This window comes from Phyllostomus discolor, chromosome 4, assembly GCF_004126475.2.
Source record: "Phyllostomus discolor isolate MPI-MPIP mPhyDis1 chromosome 4, mPhyDis1.pri.v3, whole genome shotgun sequence".
NCBI lineage: Eukaryota > Metazoa > Chordata > Mammalia > Chiroptera > Phyllostomidae > Phyllostomus > Phyllostomus discolor.
This window is the reverse complement of record NC_040906.2, coordinates 199943535-199966664: the sequence shown is the minus strand read 5'-3', so window position 1 is coordinate 199966664 and position 23130 is coordinate 199943535. Positions and strand designations below refer to the sequence as shown.

Genomic DNA, 23130 nt, shown 5'->3' with positions numbered 1-23130 from the left:
GGAGAGTACAATCCCCAAACTCATCTCACATGTTCTTGAAACGTTCATGAAGACAAAGTTATTCATAATGGATGCACAACCTCTTTATTTCTACAAATCAATGGTTCTCAATACTTTCTGCATCAAATGTCCTTCCGACACAAGTTACAAACCATCTCCTCCAAAAAAGGCCCGTACATGTCCACCAATGTACATGATTTAAAGGATTCCTAGAAGTCGTCTTTCAAAGTTCATCAACTCCTTTTGGGTTCTTGAAACTAGTTACGGAGGGTCATTCAAGATATTCCAAAAAATCTCCCAAAGTCACTGAGGTTCTGCTAACCTCAACTATAAGGTGCCATTTTCCCTAGTAGGATCACTTCCACTGATTATTTTTGATGATGACACTACATTCCCATAAAACTCCTTGCTTTAATTATCCCAAGCCTACTGTTTAGTGTTCTGCTCATTACATCACACAGGATCCTGTGTAGTATAAACTTCAAATTGGAAGTGACTGTGCTTCTCCCGGATAAATGATTTGCCTTTATTTTATGAGCATTTGAACGATCCATCTCTTCACGTCCCTTTCTTTAAATTTACAGTTAGAACACTGAGAGATGACTCTGTGGCCCTTTACTGGTGAGTGTTGAGCGTGTAAGACTCTGTTTTTTGAACACTAACCTCATTACTGTCTCCGCAGTACTTCCTCTTGGCTGTAACTTTATCATCTTCTTACTTCTGTTGTCTCAATTAGGAGCCCTCTTATGAATACCATATAACAAAGCAAGGAGGAACAAAAAGATGAATAAAGAAATACAAGGAGAAAAAAAGGGTTTTTAGTTATATTCCTTTACATTCAGTTTTTTCAAAGCACAAAATTAAATATTTAACTGGAACTTACATTTTAAAGTCTTTAAAAATCCAAAATAAAACTGGTAAAAGTAAAAATAATTATTTTGTTAATGTATATGTTCCACTGGTGATTTCAAAATCTCAATTGCCAAAACATTTTTTTTTTTTAGCTACAGGACATTTTTAAATTGTTTATCATTGAAACTTTCAAGTATGTAGAAAAGAAAATGGTATTATGAACACTAATAAACCCAACACCTAGATTTTAAAATGGTTAACATTTTGCCATATTTGTGTCTTCCAGTTTTTTGCTGTTGAAGTATTTTAGAGTAACACACAAACACTCCTCACTCCATACAAAGGCGGTATAAGAGGGTGCATAGGCAAGTTTTTGTAAGACAGACAAGAGAGAAATGCACGTACTAAGTAAGGTTTTCACCAGGACTATAATACGAGCCTGGGGGTGGGGGGAAGTGTGCATTTGTAGGGGGCAAAACAAATCTTTCCAAGGAGAAACCACTTTCACGGGACGATTCAATGGGCTTCGGTTTTGTTTCTGCATCTGTCACTGGGTGAATGAAAAGACCATCTTCAGGATGTTCTGTGTCACCCATTTCATACACGTGGGGTGTAGTCCCATTGCAATGTAGTCCCATCCCTGCTGCAGGCAAGTGACGTGATGCTCGTGAGGTACCCATGGAACTGGCACAGTCGCTTTTTGTGACACAGATCCCAGATACTTACAAATCCTTCAGAACCGCCTATGGCGAGTGTACTGTGGATGTAGTGAAAGGAAATGGCATCGACTGGGTAAATCACATTATTTTCTTTTAAATCTGCTCATTATTTTGCTTGATTTTCTTTTGGAAAGCATACTTCTCCTTCTGTACCTCTGGGCTTGGGTCCAAGCATTCAAATGCCAGCTGGCCTTCAGGAGAGCTTAACCCACACCCTCGGTGTTTGGAAACGCTCATGTGCAGCCAGTCTGGGACTTCAGCCTGGCCCTCCGTCCCGCCCCCCGCCCCCCCACCCCAGCTGCTGCTGGTAGCCCGTGTTTTCCAACTCCCGCATTAGGACTGCAGCCTGCCAGACACAGAGAGCGCGCTCTGCAGCTTTTCAGGCTGGGACAAGATCTCAGCCTTACAAGGAGTTTTGGGAACCCACAATTTATGTAGTTGTCTGATCCCAACTCCCAGTAACCATCACATGTACTTCTGAACTCTGCTCAGCACATCCGAGAGGGGCTCCATTGGTTTCAACAGGACTTTTTAAGAAAAATTTATCAGGGTAACATTGGTTAATAAAATTATATAGGTATTAATTTTACAATTCTATAAGACATCATCCTCTGGTCATGGCATTGCATGTTCACCCAAAATCAAGTCCTCTTTCTGTTACCATTTATCTTCACTTTATCCCCTTCTTCCTTTTCCCTACCCGACTTTCCCTCTGGTGAGCACCATACTGTTGTCTGTGTCTGTGAGTTTTTATGTTCTTAATTCCGTTGCCTTTTCCACCCAGCCCCACATATTCTTGATTTGTGTTCAACCATGAATGTTCTGCTGAGGTCTAAGCCCCCACTCTAGGCCTGTGTTCTGGTACACACCGCACCGTCCGGGCAGTGCTGGTGTGCTGGTCCTCGAGCCACATGGAGCCGGCTGGGACACTGTGGAAATGCAAGGATGTGTCCCAGGAGAAGCCAGCAGGCACTGGCGTTGGGGCTGAACTTCACTGAGGAGATGCCATCTTTTGGTGCCTGGTCCAGCTTGGAGTCATTGGAACTAGCCACCTTGGGCTCCTCTCAGAAGCAACTTTGCCACACTGGTTGCTTTTCCGCTCCCTTCAGAAACTATAATATCTCCCCTCTGTGTATTTTCGTGTGCATCTCTGAAAAGCAAACACCTGTTTTTACATAATCATGATAACATTTTTCACATCTAACAAAATTCATAATACTCTCTTACTATTTGATACCTAGTCTACCTTCAAACTTCCCAGCTAACCTATCCCTCCCCAAAATACTTTTTGTAACTGTCAAAACGTCTTGACCTTAGCACATGTGAGGTAAACATACTCAGAGATCTTCTGCACGTCTATTTAGCCATTTCGTTTACCTCTCAATGCCAGTGGGCATGGGTACAGCTAAACAGTAAAAACAAAGTGATGAAATGTATCATATTGTGATCCCATTCAGTTGCAAGAGTTAACTGTGAACTATTTAATGCATTAATAAAAATTATCCTCTATGAAAGTTTCAACTTCCAATGTTCCCATAAAATAAGATGCCATTTATCATGAAATATTCAAAGGTTCTATTAATTAAACATAATATGCATTGTCTTTTTAAATATAGGCTCACTATACCCCAGAGCTTACTTATTTGCATATTTATACCTGTGAAATAAAGAAAAGCTTCTCTTCCAGTTCTTTCAAAATGCTAAACATTGTTACTTTTTTAGCATTCAATTATGTTCTCTGCCTCCCTTTTAAAAAACTGGATTTGATCTTAATGCTAACAATTTACACTATTCTTTGTATAATTCTTTGTTCCTATTGAACATAGTCTTACTCTTTCTTTTATGTTTTAGAAACGTTAGAGATACATTTCTTTAAAAAAACTTTTCAGCTGCATTACTTCATAACCATTGCCTAATTTTATAAAGCATCTGTAGATCAGGGATCTGGCAAATGTTGTTTTATTTTTAAAAACAAATTTCCAGCAAATCCAGTTTTCAGTTTACACTTACGAAGTCAAAATGTCAAGATGACTCAAAAAAGAATACGTTAAATTGCAAGTGAACTTTGCAGATTTGATTTGGGAAAGATAGCACAAGATTCCGCGAGACTGCGCGTCTACAGTACGTCTGAGTGAGCAATCACGGATCATTCAGGAAGATAACGTCACAGGCCGGACCCACACCACTTACGCAGGTACCTTGAGGTGGGATTGACCTAATGGAATGGAACTTTGTTTCCAAGAAAAAGTCAAAGCATGCGGGAAACGTTACTGAAGTGTCTCATCTAGTGAAAATCTCAGTGGGGAATAAACCTACGGAAAAGCTTGTACCTAGGGGTAAGGCAGAGGACAAATACGTCCCTACACACAGGATCCATGTCTACCTTTCAGGTGAATGGAAGTGTCTAACTAAGGACCGAAAGTATGTCAAGCAACACATTGAATCTCCCTATTTATCACACAGGAGCACCTCTCCGCTCCCAGACCTTTTTGGAAGGGATGTGAACAATAGACGACACTTGTCCGGGAGAAATCGAGTTAATGAAGTAGGAGATTTATTTAGGGGAGTTTGAGGACTGAAAGCCTTGGAGTATATGATCCAGATTTTTAAATTGAGGGATAATGCGGCAGTGTGTTAACCGTCGGGGGGCACGGTGCATTCTGTCCTCACAGGGGTGCAGGGCTGGGGGCGGGCACTAAATAAAATCAGTTCACTCCTTCCAAAGGGGGTCTGGACTCCCACTGGTCATTTCACATCACAAGGAAAGCAGAACCAGGGAAACCACTACGGTATTCTGGAGAAGAACTGCTGGGCTCTGACTCTCATTGTCATGAACAATGCACTTTATGCCGGTAGATTTTTACAGCAAGATTGTCCAAACGCCAAAAATCAACAAGCAGTAGCCCTGCTGGGGTGATGGAAGAAGGACCTCTGAAAATTTTCTCCTTCATAAAAACAATGAGGACACTGGCAAAAAAAAATAACAACATTTTCAGTTCTCTGGAAAGTAACTGAAGACTTGCAACAGTCCAGGGAACATTTGTTTCAGAAAAACAACTGGCTCTTGATAAGGCAGTGGGCCGAGTGTACACCAACTTGCCTATTCTCAGCCTCTTCTCAGCAGCTCCGTGGTAGCCTTGAAAATCAGCAGCCTTGCAGACGCGGTATCTGTGAGAACCAACAGCCGGGCAGTCACTGGAGAAGTCAAAACAGGTTTTGTTTCAGGGGAAAAAAACCCCAGCTTGACAGTAATTAGAGTGGTAAAAACATAATTTATTGGGAAAAGCAATTGCATTAGGAGAAGCAGACCTCAGTGTAGAAACTGGTTGAATTCTGAATACACTAAGGAAAAGTGAGAATTTATAGTCAAGGAGTCAGGTGGGGATCAACAGAGGGACAATAAGAGGATTCATCAGGGGTCAGTGGGGATTCTGACTCAATTGGGACTGACAGGATTCTTACCAGACAGGGCCGGGTGATCAGAAATCACCTGGGAAGAAGGTGGAGGGTACGGAACTTGACTGGACAGCAAGGGTGATCAGACAACAAGGATGGAGTATGGTGGTTAACCTTAGCAGGTTGTGTGCTAAAATCGGACACTGCGGAGCTGAACATGGAGGCCTGAACGTCAGAGCCTATCTAAGAGGAGAGTTCAAGGGAGCCAGAGTAGAGCTTGGTCAAGGAGAGAGTGAATCTTTGTCACTGTACAGCTTCTCAAAAAGCTGCCATGCCCAGGGGACAGTTGTTATTTGACCTGACAGGCTGCCCGCTAAGAACTCTATTCACAGGATGTGTTTTTGTATTACCTCACTTAGCAGCACTCACTCAGCCCTAACCTTAACCTTAACCTTAACCTTAACCCCAACCCCACCCCTAACCCTGCCCTATCCCTGTCTGGTCCTTTACTTCAATCAGGGACAAATCTGAAGAGCCATCCTAGCTCTCTCTAGAGGATCCGCTGATGTCTTTTTTGGAAATGCCACTCCATTTAATCTCTTCTTCTGCCCAATCCTCTTCTCTCACTCCTCCATAGATGTTAATTGCTGAGAGCTCCCCACCCCCATCAATTTTTTTCTGCACACAAATCACTGTTTTAGAATCTGTTTTTAAAGCCCCCAACTTAAGATAGAAGTAGCGATAATACCAGAGAAAGAAGGGATATTTGAAGCAATAAAATCATTAGGAAGACCAGAAGGGAATGGAATTGAAAACACAATATGGAGTATTGATTTAAAAGGGGAAATTTTCTCCAATTTGAAGAGCAGAAAGGGGGAGATAGAGACAGGTGGGGGGACTTGGAGAGTCACAATAAGACTGAGAGACATGGAAGAATTGCTCCCCTAAGAAAATTAAAATGTTAGGTGAGCAAAAATGGAAATATGTGTTGGTGAAGCAAAACAAGTATTTGTCCCCTGCAAGTGAAATTCAGGAGCACAGAACACAATCAGAAAAAGCAGGAAAATAAATCAGAGAGCCTGGTAGCTGTGGGAAAAACAAGGGATTCCCTCTCCATCTTCCCAGGCCAATAATATTTTTTTCTTTCTGATAATCTGCTTTCCTTTCTCTCCTCCCACTGTGTTTATCTACCCTGGCCAAATGGATACTACCGTCTTCACCTTTTATTTTGCCATGACCTCTGGTTCTACCTCCTGTTTTTTAATTTATAATTCCTGTTTGGTGCCTGCCAGTTGAAGATCACCAGACTTGTCTGTATGAGCATTTACAGAACATGACCCATGTCAGAGTTCAGAGATGTTGTCAGATTTTACTGTGAGTCCAGCGAGCACTTTAAATCTGCACTTGGCTCCTTCTGACTATAAGTTTAAATCCCGGCTCATCTCACCAGGCAAGAAATGACTGGAAAACCTCTAGGTCAAAAGCACTGTCTTAGTCCAATGAAGCTGTGACTGGGTTTGGGTTTGGGGGTAGAGGGCTGTTTTGTGTGCTGTCTATTGAGTGGAGGCTTTGGTTTAATCACTATCAGGCACCCGAGTTATGATACGAAATTTTATAGCAACTAGAATTAGTTTTCCCAAAACCCACATTTTACATTTATGTGTTGCTGGGGCTTTTTTTTTTTTTTTTAATTTGAGAAAGTTTATTCCTGATTGTTTGAAGACCTGAATGTGTTAGGGAAAATCCCAAATGGATGAATAGGACTTTCTCCTAATCCCATTGCATCTATCAGATAATTGACATCGAAGAATGATGTTTTGTTGCAGGAAAAATTCTGTGTCTATTTCTCTGAAGGTGTAAAGAAAGTTTGTCTTTGAACTTCAACCGTATCTGACAAAAGACTTGTTAGAGGAGAAAAAAGACACTCATGGGCAAAGTCATTCTTCTTTCAACTCTCAAAGCTGTTGATTGGTGGCTGAAGCAGGGTGGGTTTAGCCCTGATTGAAGTAGGGTGGGCACCCCGTTCCATCTCCAGTGCTTGTCTCTCCAGACTTCGCGTTCACGTCGGCTGGGAAAGCTTTCTCCGCTTCACTGATTGGCTACAGCGTCACCCCGCGTCCCTGAGCCGGAACCACGTGCTGTTCTGGGTGTCCCGTGTCAGTCTTAGCAGAAGTCTACTATATCTTGTTGCTACTTTTTGTAGATTCTTTTCTTCTATTGTTGTTCAATACAGTTGTCTCCATTTTCACTCCACCACAGCCCCACCCATCCCCGCTTCCCCCCTTAAAGACTATCCCCTTCGGCTTTGTCTGTGTGTCCTTTATACATGCTCCTTGATGGACCGTCCCCCATTTCCCCCATTATCCCTCTCCCCACTCCTCTGGCTACTGTCAGATTGTACTTTATTTCAGTGTCTCTGCTTATATTTTGCTTGCTTGTTTGTCTTTGTAGATTCTTCATAGGAGCTTTTAGTTTACCTTACTTTCAGTGTGGATAGTTTTCTTTCCTACTTTGATTTTTTTTGTTTACTTTCATCAGTGAATTCCCTAATTTCTCTCTTATAATGATTTTTCCCATTGCGTCTGAGTGCTTTATGTAAAGATCATTAACTCTTTGTCATGCATTTTGTCAATATTAAGTCTTAATTTGTCCCTCATCTTTTAACAGACATCTTAGGCTACCTCCATAATGCTCTGAATACCTTTGCTCTGCGATTCCCATGCCCTCTGGTCATTAGTTACCAGCTGCCAACCCTAGTTCCTTCTGTCCTCACTGCAGCCCTAATACAATTTAAATTTCGGCCCTGCTGCTGTCTGCTCTTAGCTAAGCTGAAGCTTACTTATCAAGCCCGACTTTTTTGTTGTTTTTGTACACCTGAAACTAATGTAATTTTATACATTTCAGTTATATCTCAATTTTAAAAAGTTATGCTCTAAAATATTTAATGGAGTAATTCTAAAATTGTTTATCTAATGAGGTAAGACTCTAATTTAATGTTTTTAAATAAATAACCTATTTTCCATCTGCATTAATTTATTGAAACTTCCTGTCACCCTTTTTCTTTTATACATTTCTATATAGAATAATGTTTGTGTCTCAGGAATAGAGAATGTTCTATATTGGGTTAAAATGCCAAAGTAAATGTGAGATATTTATAAGCTATTCCATAAATAACCTGTGAATCAAAATTAACATCAGTTTAATTTTGTTTCATAATCAATTAAACAGTTCACATAAAAATACAACTAAAGAGTCTCCAGGTTTTGCTTTAATTTCACATTTCACACATTGCACAATATTTACAAGACACTCATTCTGGGTGTTTCATAACTTGGGGAGGGAGGAGCCCATGATCTCCCTGATGGTTAAATACACCAGAAAATTCCTTTCATTTTCTAATTTAAGAGAGCCAAAACAGTTTTTGCTCCCAATATAAAATCTAGATAAAAACCATAACCTTTGCTTGCTCCTCATGTTAAACATTAAGGACAATATACAAACAAGATAGCTTTGTTACTAAGGTAATGGTCCCTTAAAAACGTACATGGCTGTATGATAATGGCAAAATTTGTTAAAAAAGAACTGAAAGCAAATTGGTTTTCCTGGGAGCTAGCTTCCTTCTTTTCTTTTCTTTTCTTTTCTTTTCTTTTCTTTTCTTTTCTTTTCTTTTCTTCTTTTCTTTTCTTTTCTTTCTTTCTTTCTTTCTTTCTTTCTTTCTTTCTTTCTTTCTGGCATATTGTATTAGAGAGCATCTATCTATAGACATCATTAAGAATAATTGTTCTTAGGGAACAATAAAAACATAAGCTAAATCAAAATAATAAAGAAATGCTACACAAAATCTCATTTTATAAAAATTATTACAATCCTGAGCCATATTTAGATACTATTAGCTGGGACTGCTACACTGCAGAAACAAAAATGAGAGTACATTTTTCTTCACCCTAAATCCCGATGTTCACAGAAACAAACGCACAGTGACATAAGCTAAATATTCACTGTCTCAGAAATAAAGCCCAGGCCTTCTGAGTAATTGTCCAGTGAACTCATGTCCTTGAATGGAAAAGGGCAGCCACAGCCACTGACCACTGAAGCTCTCTGGTACCTGCATTTGGGGCTGTACCTTTCTTTAAGATGGTGGCCACCTGTGGAAGTGAAATCCTTAAATAACTGTCTGCACCAATGACCTACGGCATGGTTTTATCAATGTATAAAAACCCTTCACAGAATCTGAGGTTGAAATTCATAGAGACACAAACAAGTAACGACACCTGATGAGTCAGTCCAGGAAGAAGAACACTTCGTGGCTGTAATATCCATTTCAGTGACAGACTTTGTCCCCACCGACCCCTACTTATTTGTCAGTGAAGTTACAGGAGAAGGTCCCTAGATAAAGCACCTTCTCACTTGATAGATTTAAGTCTAAGAAATAAAATTCATCCCTTAAGAAAAACATAAGCTCAGTGTTCAAGTTTGTTCTTAGGTTAAATGAATTGGACTTATGGTTGTTGCTTTTCTGAAGACATAACTACAACAGTGGAGAAAGTTAAATTATCATGTGAGTAAATCCAAAGATTGTGCCTCAATAATGTAGTTAACTCTTCTTAAGAAAAGCACAAAAATCAGTGTCACAATTAAAATATCCTATAATACCCACAGAATTCAGCTTCCTTTGCTCAATCCCCATACTTCTCATAAATGAGGGCAATCAAGGCACTTTAGAATCTTCTATATTCTGTCATTTCATGCCCATATAATTCATTAAAAATCTAAGATTACAAAATGGTTCACTGTCATCTTAAAGAAAGTGAAATTAAATTCCTTAGGCTAGAAAAAAATTTTAAGTTGACAATAATTGTTCCCCTATGTAATCACATTGGACAGTGTGTGAGGATTAAAACCACAAATATCATGTTTTTATTTTAGTCTAAAACATACATACTGTATTACTGCTGATTCTCAGATGAGAATCACTACCTTTAATAATCCTGACATTGAAAGCAAAATACATAAGTGTATAACTCCTTGGAAAACTATTACCTCTACCTCTCTCTGTGACAAGGAAAAATACAATCAAAGAAAAGGTACGTTGTAGTGTCCAAGTTGCATGAGCATTTTTCAGTTTGGGAACTCACTGTTTGTGCGGGCTGTGTCCTCAAAATTGTTTAGTCCATTTACGATTTCCTTTCAAGAAGAGACAAGGAAAGAAGGCAGCACATGAACCACAAAAACCCCTTCCTCAGAAATCTGGGAACGCCTTTATGATGGACTCGTAGGTGGGCGGGGGCGGGGGTGGAAGGCCCACGGGGAGACTGGTGCTGGACCAGTGGAAATCAGGGCGGCTCAGGCTGTGGGAAGCGTTGGTGGTGGGAGAGGTGCTGGAAGAAGGGAGCGTCATCACGTGACTGTCAGTCTCCACGGGAAGGGGTGGACTTTGCAGAAACGGGTGGAAAGTCGAAGCCCTGAAGCTTGATTTCCTTGGAAAGGAGTTTCCTAGCTCCAGGGAGGCTTGTCGCTGGAAAGTGAGACTGGCCAGGCTGAGGTTGCTGCGACGTTCGTAGCCGCTGTGGCGGTAAAACCCAGTCCTGTTGAGGCCGTGAGTGTACGAAGACCTGGATCGCCGACTGGAGCTCCAGTGGGAGATGCGGGCGCTGGCCCTTCGTCGAGACAAACAAACAAACAGAGCCCAGATGAATCCTCCTATTACAAGCCCGATAGCCATGGACACCGTGAAGGACATTATAAGATCTTCTGAAACAAAGAAATAAAACACACACAAATAAGTGATTTGATTTGTAAATAGGGGTTCAACTAAAAACACAGGGCAGAGGACAAGTAGAAATTATGGAATAGTATATGTGATTAAACAGATTTTGAATGAGAGGAATAGAAAATGGTTCTAGGTGAATATAAACAAATGCAAGCTGTTACATTTCTTTTTATTTAAACAAAAAAAGGATATAAAACAGCATTTTAGGTATAGCATTCCATGTTGCTTATGTTACTTTATTATCTTTAAAAATAAGTAATAGAAATAGTCTCATTTTTTTAAAAAGCCAGTCTTTAGCTCATAAAAAATTTGTAGGGTTGCAAAGATTTTTTCCATTTGAGTTACAGTAGTAACGTGCCAAAAATTGGTAAAGAATTCTGTAATCATATTTATTTTGCCTTTTCCTCTGTTCCCACCAACCCACTCTTGCCTCCCACCTGCAGGCTTCATGATGTCTCACTTCCCGTGTTCATTCTGAGACAGGAAGTGTCAGGCTAGAAGCACCTGTGGGCGGACTGATTTATATTATGTTTCCTAAAATTCTGGACCGTCATTTACATCTGTGACTCACTGATGACAGGACCTGTGCAGAGTGCTGGGCTCTTTCTTGGTCCCCAAGTTCTAGTTTGTGCTGCCATCATGTCCTTGTTTGATAATAATATTCCTGTCTCCTGAATTTCCATAAAATCTCTACTGTACAGCAGTATCCTTCAATTCATAGAACTTGTATTAGTTCAGATTTCCTGTTCTGGTGGGAAATGGAGAAGGACAGAAAACCTTACCAAAAATAGAAATTCTACCTTATTGCCTCTTTGTGGAAACTAAAAACATATTCTCGAATGAACCTGGGTAACAGAGCCTCTGCTTTGAATGGAAAGACACCCTGGATGTTAAAAGACCTCTCCAGCCTTAGCGCTCACCACATTTCTCCACTCTCTACCTGTGGTCGAACCTTCAAGACATGTTGACTTTCTCACTAACCCAAAGCCTGCCGTTCTCTCTTTTAAACTCTGTGCTTTCCCATGTATTTTTTTCTTTATCTCTGGATACAACTCTTACATTTCTGTCTGGAAAACTCAGTCTTCAAGCTCCATTTCAAGTATGGTCTTTTGGATAGAGACGCCTACATTTCATTAACCAAAAGTAGTTACCTTAAGTAGAGGGGTAAGTTATAGTATCTAATTGCCTATCTAACGATTCTGTATTGAGAAACCCATGGACTGGAAACCAACTAAATGGGGTTGTGAGATGGGGAAAACAAAAGGAGAGCTTCAAATGCTTGAAGTTTTTTCATGAAGAGGTAGAATCTGTTTCCCCACCCCTTGAATCTGATCTGGCTTCATGACTTGCTTTGACCACAAAGACTTGATGGAAATGAATCGGTGTAAGCTTCCACCCTTCCTGCTCTTGGGAACCCTGCAGTTGCCAACATAGAACTCATCCAGCTGGGCCTGCTGTTCGATGAGAGACACGTGGCCCAGTTACCTCTACGGCCCTGACCAAGAGTTTGCCAAACTCCAAACAGCTTGATGACATTGTTCAGATAATTCAGATTCTAGTCAACCCAACATCTGAGTGTGATACATGAAAAAAAAAAGACCAGGGGAACATGCATTAAGCGTACCTGGGTCCAGATTGCCAGCCCACAGAACGATGAGTCAAGTAAATGATTATTTTTGGCCACTGAATTTTGGGGTGGATTGTTACACAGCAAAAGCTGACTGAGCCTGGGTTACAAATTCAGCTCTCTCCCTAACATGTATGATTTTCAGGAAATTTGTTTAGACTCATTGATTTCATTATTTTTAATGGACTTAGATTTCATGATTGGCAAGGTTTTTTCCAGTTTATTGTTGCATTCTATGACAATGTGTAGAAAATCTGTAATTCAGAAATAATAAAATAAACCAATATGAATGAACATATAAGGAATAATTATTGCTCTTTAATTTTAGGATATATTTAGTGTCTTTCCACCTTTTACTATTATATGTATATCTTATGGAAAAACTATATTTGTTATGTCTTGCTTTCACAATTATCTTTACAAATACAAAAATCCTCAAAGACAATTGGTTATATTAAATCTAAACAATAATTTTTATAATAGATGACTTTTAAATTATAAGACAATTTAGGAAAAATCTGTTAGACTCAGTATTATTCTTCCAAAGTGTGTGTCACAAAAATAATATTAAGTCATGGCCTTAAAATGCAGTCTGTTGAGATAAGAATTTCCCTGAGTTAGGCTCTATCTGAAAAAAAAAAAGCAAATAAATTAAGCTAGAACCTAAAATTGGCCTTACTAGTAATGTAGTAAAATTCCAAATTCACTTCCAACTATCAATGCCCCAAATATTTGGAACCTATAAAAGAAGGTATAGGAATTCAGGGTTTCTAAGAGGATAGCAGCAATGTAAATCAAAATTTCCCATTTCTTCCAAAAAATCAAATTGAACAACAAAATGAACAAATAAAACTGTACAAAACCCATGTCTTCAGTATAATTAGAAGGCGGTGAACATTCAACTTCAAGTTACCTAGAAAACGATCAATGAAAAAAAAATACAGATACCAACAGACTATCTCCCATGCTTCCACTGCAAGCCTTCATGGAGAGAAAAGGCAGTTTTGTAAAAACTATGCTATAGGAAAGAAACTTTTGAGTTCATACAGGAATGTGAGGAGACAGCCTTGGAAAGACTGCCAAAAGATCATATCTCGTGTGATTTCATTTACCTAAAATGCCCAGGACGGACAGAACAATAGAGATAGAAAGTGAATGAGGGATGGCCCAGGGCTGGGGCGTGAAACGCGCGGGAGTGGCAGTGACGGCTGTGGGAGCAGGTTTCTTTCTGAGGGACATAATGTTCTCAGATTAGATTGTGGTGATGGTCACACAACTCTGCGACGACAATAAAGACCATTTAAATGTGCCCTTTGTGGGTGAATTATATCTCAATGAAGCTGTGGAAAAACAATGAAGAAAGGAAGGGAGAGGTGGCTTATGGGACCCACATAATGAAGGAGAAAAGAAAGAGTAAGGAGAAATTTTAGGATCATTGAAAATGAAAGAAAATTAAAATCCGTTAAGGGGCACATAACCCCTCTCCCCCCCTTCACTTTCTGAAAATAAAAGTCAACCAGTACAAACACCAAACTTTGCTATACTGAGGGAAGGAGGAATCTAGAATGGCCCCCAGGATCCCAGTGTGGACAGGTGAGGGTAGATACCAGATTTGATAGCCTGTTATGAATAGAAATACTCGGTAAAGTTATAGTAAATCAATACTATGTATTTTATATATATATTTCCCTGAACCAAAACCTCCATTAGAGAATTTTGAATATTAACAACTTCAAATATAGAAACTGAGATATGGGGATTCAGCTAAAACCAACTTTTAAAACTGCTTTGTGCTCCAACTTCTCATGTTATCGGTATTGAAAGAGTCTAAGGCTTATGTGGGAACTAACACAAATTATTTTAATAATTGAATATTGACAACTTGTCAGGGAACTATTACTTTCACTCATGTATGACATAAAACAAGAAGACAAGTCCTCAAGTTTGTAAGATAAATATCGTTGCTTTTGTATATAAGCTCATGCAACCACCAGGGTCTGATTGAGGATCCTAAACCTATTAGGATATACACAGATATAATAGATGAGAGCAAAGAAATATATGCATTTTATTTCAACTAAATGGAGACAAAACTAAGATCTGGAAACAGAGTCGGTTACCCAGTGAAAGTGACTGAAGGTTAAAGGCGTCCTTGTGTGTGACCTCAGTGCACCTTCTACCCTCTCAGCCTCTCTACCACCGTGTCTTCTGACAGACAACGTGTTTCTGACATTTTATCTGCAGTGAAAAACAGCATCGGGTTCCATTTCATTAAAAAAATCAAAAGCTTCAAAAATGTAGCATCCGGGAAAAATAATGTCTTCCTATTCAAGTGATTGAGAAAATGAGCAAAGCAAACCAAAATAGGTGGAGTGAGAGATATATTTATATGCCAGGTGACTTTAATTTCCAAAATATATTATTGTTCTGATATAAGAAAATAAGAGCCATATACAGACTCCAGTATATGAGAATACTGTTACAGTACGTGAGAACATTGTTGGAATTTCAGGGGACAATGGGAAGGGTTTACAGGAACAAATTTAGAGAACACATGGACAAGAACTGGGGGGAGGGTGGTGATGGGAGGAGGTGGGGAGAGTTGGGTGGGTGGGCTGGAATGGGAGTAGAGGGGAGAAAACTGTACTTGAGCAATGATTAAAATTAAAAAAAAAGAAAAAGAATATTTTCAACTACCACTATCTTCTTCAATGACAAATTTCAATTTTGCCAGTGAAAAGATTATTTTTGGTGGCACTGAAAGTAGAATAATATCCCCACAAGAGCAATTTGATAATAAACCTATTTTTTAATGAGTCTGGGCCCAAAATTTTGGGAAATGGCAGGGAGATTAGATCATTATGATTCAAAATATATTCTTAATATAAATAAAAGACTATGGTTATATATATATATATCTGAAGAGGATTAAATAATGAATTTTAAAGGTACATTAGAATGATATATACATCTTAACAATAAACTATTCAAACCTTGAAGGAATATAAAATACAATAAGGTGGAGCTACAGAAATTATAAAAATGATGCACAAAATTCACGCTGCACTGGCTATGGGTGTCCCCAATTTCTGTTGCTCGGTTGAGTGCATGTACCCTGAAAATGGTTTCCCTCCCCACAGAGTCTGTCAAATATTTCTTTTACAAATTATTTCATTAATGCTAATGCCCTTGCTATATGTGCAGAATTTTTAATACTTAAAAGTAATAGTAATGACATAAGACTCTCTAAGACATGCTGAAATGGCTAATCCATCTTGCTAAGCTCCCTGAATGCAAACTGCAAGAACAAGTGTGGAATGCAGAAAAGCAATAACAGAGAAATAGCAAGGGTCCTAATTGTAACAGAATGGTCTCCCATAAGGATTCTTTTTGTTTATAATGAATGATTTTTGTGGCCCAAGCTGTAGAATCTAGAAAAAAATAATAATAAAAAAATCTATCGGCGATAGAGCTTTAAAATGATAAATATTTAATTCAGTTCTGGCAGGTTTCTGGCAATAAATTCTGGGAGCTTTTTAAAAAACCTTATTATAAAGGAAAACACACATGAAAAATACATTGGCTCAATATTCCTTTTTTGAGGAAAGTTTACTTTTTTATTTCTCAACAATCATAGGGGAAGAAAAATGAGCCATAATTTTACTTCATATAATTATAATATGATGCAAGTAATGAGACAAAACAACTACTTTTAAAAATGCAGAGATCCCTTTGAAGGCAAAAAGAACAAACTCTAAAATCAGTAAGGTATGGAATATGAATTAGATATTGTTATTCTAAATTGTAGTGTCTCTCTATACAACTAGCAAGGGGCTGGCCCATAAGTCCTCAATGAGTAATTATGTTTATAATGGTTATGTAACTTATCCAAATCATTTTACCTATTTGGACCTAATAATAATAGTCACTATAGTGTCTTCCAATTCTAACATTTTAATATCAAATCTGGTTTTCAGCAAATCTAATCAAATACTTCAACTGCATTAGTGTTAAAATTTAGTAGAGGCTACCATCTAGTGGCCTTGAGTTGAACCGTTCCAGTATCTGAAAAGTGATCTTGTCTTTGACAACAGAATAACACATCGATCTAGTCACAAAGTTCTTTGCAATTACAAGAATCTTAAGCTTAGCTATTAGCCACGTAGGCTCTGCTGTTCTCGGTGCCTTCGAGTGAATGACTGAAGCAATACAATGCTGGCAAAGGTTTTTCAGAGAGAATAATATTTAGGGCACAGAAAACTCAATTAAGTACAATTTCAACAGAGTAAGTGCTTTTTCTGTGTATCTCATCTGCCAAAAATCCTATTTGGCTTGTTTTCATAATACCTCTATATCCAGAATTAGGCTTCTTATTACTACTTTGCCACCTCCCTGGTCCAGGCAACCATGTTTCTGACCTGACATATTGCAGTAGCCTGTTATCTGGTCTTCCTGCACCTGTCCTTGCCCGATTCTCCCCGGCTACACTCTGTTCTCAGTATAAGAAGCCAGAGTGAACCTTTGAAAATATAAGTCAAATCACATCATTTTTCTGTTCTAAACCCTTCATTTCTTGAGTAAAATCAAACTCCTAAAAATGGCCTTTTATAAACAGAAGTTCCAGCGTGATCTGTATCTAAGTTCTGTGCTCATCTCCACTGTTCTTCTGCCTCATTCAACTGCATCCGCACGGCCCTCTTTGCCACCAGACACGCACCCGACTTCAAGCCTGGCACTGGCTGTAACTTGCTCCGGAAGATCTTTCCTCAGTCCTCTGAACAGATGTCCACCTCTCATTGAGGCCCACTCTCACCACCCGATTTACTACTGGAATTCCCGAACTTCTTCTTCCTTTTCAGATGAGTGGAAACTGGATCGATTAGCTTATACTCTTTAAATAAAACTAAATGACATGCATGAGTATCACAGGCCCTAAGTGTCATTCCATTTGTAAGATAAAATGACTTATTTCTAGGATGGTCAGAACAAACTTCCTGAAAGAAGTGACGTTTGAGATGTCTTCTTGTGTGGGTTTGAAAAACAAACGAGTGAAAGGCTGGGTGACTGTCAGTAGTTTTGGCCAGGGGCAAAAGTCATTAGCAATATTGTGAATATGATTATTCAATAATATTGTTAGAATAGAAGGTAAGTTACATAGAAAAGGGATAGCGCACCTCTTCCTGTATATGACGAACTAAGTTGAACCAAACCACTGATAACCATTACAGATTACAAAATACAGATTAAAAATATTTTTCAAAATCTGAACTCTTGAGAGACCTACCAAAACTGGAGAACATATTATTTGTTTGTTTGTTTATTTACAACTGAATTTATTGGGGTGACATCAGTTAATAAAAGTATATAGGTTACAGGTGTACCATTCTATAACACATCATCTGTATATTGTATTGTGTGCTCACCGCCCCAAGTCAAGTCCCCTTCCATCACCGTTTATCCCCACTGCACCCCCTTCCACCTCCTCCCCCACCCCTTTCCCTCTGGTAATCACCGTACTACTATCTATGTCTATAAAGTTCTATTTTTTCACCCAGCTCTGTAAACCCCCTCCCCTCTGATGGGGCAAATTTAAAGAGAGGCAGAACATTGGTAGAGTTGTGTGTGATCTCACCAGGCTGAGCACACAAAAGTGGTGGCTCAGGGCTGCCCGGGAAGATGGACTCTGGGGGTACACTCCACACTCTGGCTTGGGCCCATGAAACCTGCCCTTAGTGGGATGGCAACCTTAGAGAAAAGCCTTAGCAATGAGGACAATGGGGAGACCTGAGCTCGTGACACCGAGGATTATTATGTTAAACTAGGTCAAACTTTGACCCTGACCTCAAAACTTGACACAAATCTGCTTCATTCACGTCTCTGCAGACGTGACTCGTGTGTAGTTACTTGTGTTTGTTTGCTAACACACACTTGTGTGTGTTTGAAAACCTTGCTCCTGAACTCCCTTAAATTCTTTAGCTACGCCTATTTCTGTCCTAACACGTAGTGCATTGCCTGTCATATGTTGAGTGACAAGTCAGTGCATTTGGGTAAACTAATGCACTGGATGGATAAATCCATGAATGAATGAGTTGACGAGAGAATGAAGGAAAAATGAATGACCGGAAAGGACTTCCTGGAATCGTCTCCCTATCTGAATCTTATCCAACCTTCTAGAAACGGGTGAAGTCTCTTTCCTCCTAAGAAAGATTTAGGGATCGTTTCTGCCACTTTTTAAAAAAACATAACTATTATCAATCATTACAATTTTACTATATATTATGTTGTATTATTCCAAACAATAAAAGCATTTATTTGCATATGTCATACATACAATCTACTGGAGTAGATGGACATACAATCTACTCCAAGAGGCAATCTTCTTGAGGACAGACATTGCAGTTCGGGAGAGGATTAATCAAGGTGAATAAATGCAAGCTTCTGAACCAATGATGCTACCCAAATACACAGGATGCTAGCCAAAAGAGAAAAGCCATGTGGTAAGGCAGGAAGTACAACCAAGAGTATATCTTCTTCAGGACGCTAAGTACCAAGGGGATAACCAAGATTAAATATAGCTCTCTGTGGCAGAGTGCCGCAAATTTTCCCAGGTTGTTCCCTCTGCTTTCATGGGGATGTTTACAACAAGAGTTTTAACCAAAAGTGAGAAATGCAAGGTGGGGTCTTCCGTTGTGTTGTCACTCTCAGGCTGATTGTGCTGCCCACCCTCTCACTAATTACTTTCATATTTGCACAACATTTAGTAGGATTTTGGGGGTAATTACTATGAAAATGCAAGCTGTCATGCCTGGTAATCAGCTGCTATCATTATCATATTTTTCAGCATTCAGTAAAGGAAACCAGGAAAATGATATTTGTGAAACAACTTTTTGTGCAGCTTCAGTGTGTTAAGTCTGGGGAACTGATGTGATTAATGCACAAGTTTTGTTTTTCTAAGCTAGTCTTTCTTCACTTCTCTAAGTTCAAAGTGTGAGGCAGCCAGTTGATTTTGGAAGTCATAGACGATGTCTTACACAGTGTCATATGTGGTGTCTGGGATCACAAAAGATATCATTTAAGTATGCATAAGAAAGAAAATAAAAAAGATAGACATTTATGTTTTAGGAAATGTTTGTATTTTGTATATTTGCATTTAGATTTTTGCATCTTAGACTTAATAATTTTCTACTTTAGAAAAATGTGATCTTTTCTATATTTCCCTGAAAACATTATATCTGCTCAACATGTTTGCCCTAGTTTTGTTCATGCTTATCACTATAACACTTCCTGGTTTTCATAATTTTTAATCTATTTTCCATTGTATTCACATAAGACAAAGAAACACTAGGAACTATCTTTGGAACAGTAAGTTTGACTTCCTTCTCAAGCACAGATTTTTATATTTTGAAAGAAAATCTGTCATTTTTAGGATGGGCCAATAGGCTCTGATTAAACATTTGCTCTTATAGATTCAAGTTTATGTTATGATTATCATCCATGTTTTAGTCAGTGAATAATTATTTTTTTTCCTTAAGTGAACCTGACATTTAACTTTTAATGTTGGGGAAAAAGCAGATTTGGCTTTTGTATAATTAACTTTTGCAGTAAGAGTTACTTTACTTTTAAATACATTTATATGGCTACTTATTTTTGTAATGAAGACTTTAGTGTAAAAACACCCTCTAGCTGTGTTTCAGCCCAGGCTTCCCACATGCACTTTTTCTGTAAACGAGGGTGCCCAGTCGTATTGTGACAAATGTGTATAATCAGTCATCTCCAGTGCAAAGGCTTACTTTCTATTGGTGTCTACCTAGAGTTGCCAGGCCATTTTTAAAGATATGCAAATGTAATTTATTTTCTTCTTTCTAATTTGGTTGTATACATTATTTAGGATGTTCCCTATTATCTCTGCTTTTCAAGCTTGAGGCTATCATAAATAGTTGACAGGAAAAAGAAGGAGTTAATTCCCTGAGTGCCAGTTTCTGTGAGGGTGGACAGCTAGGTGAGGCTGCTGGGGACAGCCAGCCAGCTCTGCTCACTCGCCACCTCCGTGTCCCCAGCACGTCCACTCGAACGGCACCAGAGACTCTGAAATAATCCTCTGAGATTATTTAATAATCCTCTGAGATGGTTAAAGAATTGTTCTGGACGAATAAGTCATTGATCTCTCCATAAACTCCATTTTCTCCTTCAAAAAAATTTTTTTCTGGATGGAACTCTGCTTGCCCCCTTTATTTTAAAAGTTTCCCTGAACCCCAGAGTACATGTCAATTTTTACATTTTACTCCTCCCCGGTACATCTAACCTTGAACGGCTGGCAATTTTGACCTCCCTGCTGCTGCCGCTATTTGCCAGTAGCTGTGTCTGAACACACAAAGTCCTTTGGGTTGTGTCTTTTTCTCTTGTGATAAGCTTCCTTTGTAATGTTATGTGTGATATTCTATTTCAGTTTTCCCCTTTAATTTCCTTACTTCATCTGTGTTATCGCACACCTTAAGTACAGATTTATTATTTAGATTCACTTTGGGGATTAAAAAGCATAACATTGACAATGTATGTTAAAATAACCTCTACAAAAATTCTTGGTTTCATTAAATAAAACACATAATCCCTAACTTTAAGACAAATAAAATTTCCTTTTCAAACAAAATCCACATTATCATCTTCCAAAGAGCAGTTACAGCTACCCTGTTCCTCTTTATTCTTATTACTTCCTAATTATATTTTGTAAAACCAGCCAAATTTATACCCACTGCACAGATTCTTCTGCAATGAAGTGTCCTCATAGCCCACTTTTATGTCTATTATAATCAGTCGATCAAAACAATCAGTTCACAGTAAACAAAATGTCTGGCTAATGCAGTATATTTTTTTGCACTCTAATTTTTGATTAAAAACAGGTAAAGAAAATAGCTTACCCCAAAAGTTTTCTGGCCATAGACTCTCTGAACTTGTTGTGTTATTAGCCATAATATCCACAAGAAATAGAAGAAAGAAAAGAAAACCAGAAGGAAAGAAAAGCCAGAGTGTCCAACAGAAGCACCGGGATTCTATGTCTTTGTGGTTCAGCGAGAGAAAAATAATTTTCACACAACCCCTCGTATACTGTGTTTGCATAAAAGGAAACAAGTGTATCATGTTTCCTGCTTTTATACTCAAATTAGCAACTGTTTTTCTTATCTTGGAATTCCACATGGTTCCCGAGACACAAAACAATTTCCTTCTCGTCATTTCCTCAGCTGACACACTAAATGCCGACCTCTTGGCCACCTCCAAAACGCTTTTGGGATAAGAGACTGTTTTTCTTGTCCTTTCCCCATCTCCTACAGACACGTGTAGCATGGTTTCAAACTCTCAGCTACAGCCCTTTGGGTTAAATTTCCATAGGATGAGACTGCTTTCCAACATTTAAAAAGTATGCTTAAATAGTAAGTTATGGAGGGAAACAATTTCAAAAATCCATATTCTGTTCAAGTACAATTAATTCTTAATATATTTTTTTGTAAATCTCAGTTACTTGTTGAAATTCTTAACATGTCCTAATTGGTATAAATTTTTTTTTTTATTTCATAAGTATTTATCTAACAGGCAATTTATATTTCTTAATTAAAATTTGTATTTAAGTGTGGAAAACAGGTTCTATAGTGAAGGTGACTTTTGAAAAACAGGTGGGAGAAGCATACATGCAAACATTCAAGTGCAACAGAACTGTAAACGCTGTAGCGAGGAGTACAGTGATGGACGGGCGCAGTCACATTTCCTTCATGGAAAGGTCTGGGAGAAGTGGTGACTTCAGTATTGTGTATGAAAGTATGGAAATAATTCTACCAAGTAGAGAGCAGGTAAGAAGGTAGAATGACAACAGCAACAAAAAAGGGGAGTTATTACAGTTCTCACCGGGGACCTCTTTGGTAAGACAAAAGGGTGTGGAAAGTAGGGCTGTAGGAGATGTGGGTTAGCTGGATTCCAAGTCTTTGTCTACAAGCTTTCTTAGTTTAGTCTAGACCCTCCGAGCCCTGGGAAGTGGGGTCACAGTGCCAAGTTATACTTAACCACTGCCCTGAACTGCGTTCGGTGACCTCTTTCCTCCAGCTTTGGTGAACTCCAGCACCAGCACTTGCAGAACCTGCATTCACCCGAATGCTCATTAGACAGGACTTAGTGTGAAGCAGTAATCATCTTTGTGAAGTCATACATTTCTGAGTAGCTGTTCGAATATCCAAAAGAATAAAGTTATTTTCATATTCATTTTCACACTCCCCATTCTATCAAAACTAGGTCATGTCTGCTTATTTCCTCAATTTTTATAGCTTTACACTAACTGTAAAAGTACTGGAAATGAAAATATAGACACTGAAAGGAGAATAAAACTTTTGGAGTTTGTTTCATTAAAAAATATTTTATTATTGTTCTATTACAGTTGTCCCAAGTTTTCCCCCTTTGTCCTCCTCTGCCCTGCCCACTCCCCCATCCCACAGTCAGTCCCACCCTGTTGTCCATGTCCAGGGGTCATTCATGCATGTTCCTTGACTAGTCCCTTCCCCTTCTTTCCCCCTTATCCCCCATCCCCCTCCCCTCTGATCGATGTCAATCCATTCTTTGTTTCCATGCCTCTGGTTCTATTTTGCTCTCTTGTTTGTTTTTTCATTACGTTCCTCTTATAAGTGAGACCATATGGTATTTATCTCTCACCATCTGGTTTATTTGACTTAGCATGATATTCTCCAGTTCCATCCATGCTGTTGCAAAGGTAGGAGTTCTTCTTTACT

The 23130-nt window shown here is 38.8% G+C and overlaps 1 protein-coding gene and 1 pseudogene across 1 annotated transcript; both read right to left on the bottom strand.

The window, feature by feature from the left end:
* Positions 1-1256: 1256 nt before the first annotated feature.
* LOC114495112 lies at positions 1257-2484 on the bottom strand (annotated as a pseudogene).
* A 6212-nt stretch (positions 2485-8696) lies between these two features.
* Positions 8697-21471, bottom strand: MYCT1 (MYC target 1). Its single transcript, XM_028510254.2, has 2 exons — positions 21280-21471; positions 8697-10718 (listed from the first exon to the last, which is right to left on the bottom strand). Exons 1-2 carry the CDS (start codon positions 21329-21331, stop codon positions 10207-10209), a joined length of 564 nt encoding a protein of 187 aa, XP_028366055.2. The 5' UTR covers positions 21332-21471; the 3' UTR covers positions 8697-10206.
* Between the last annotated feature and the right edge of the window lie 1659 nt (positions 21472-23130).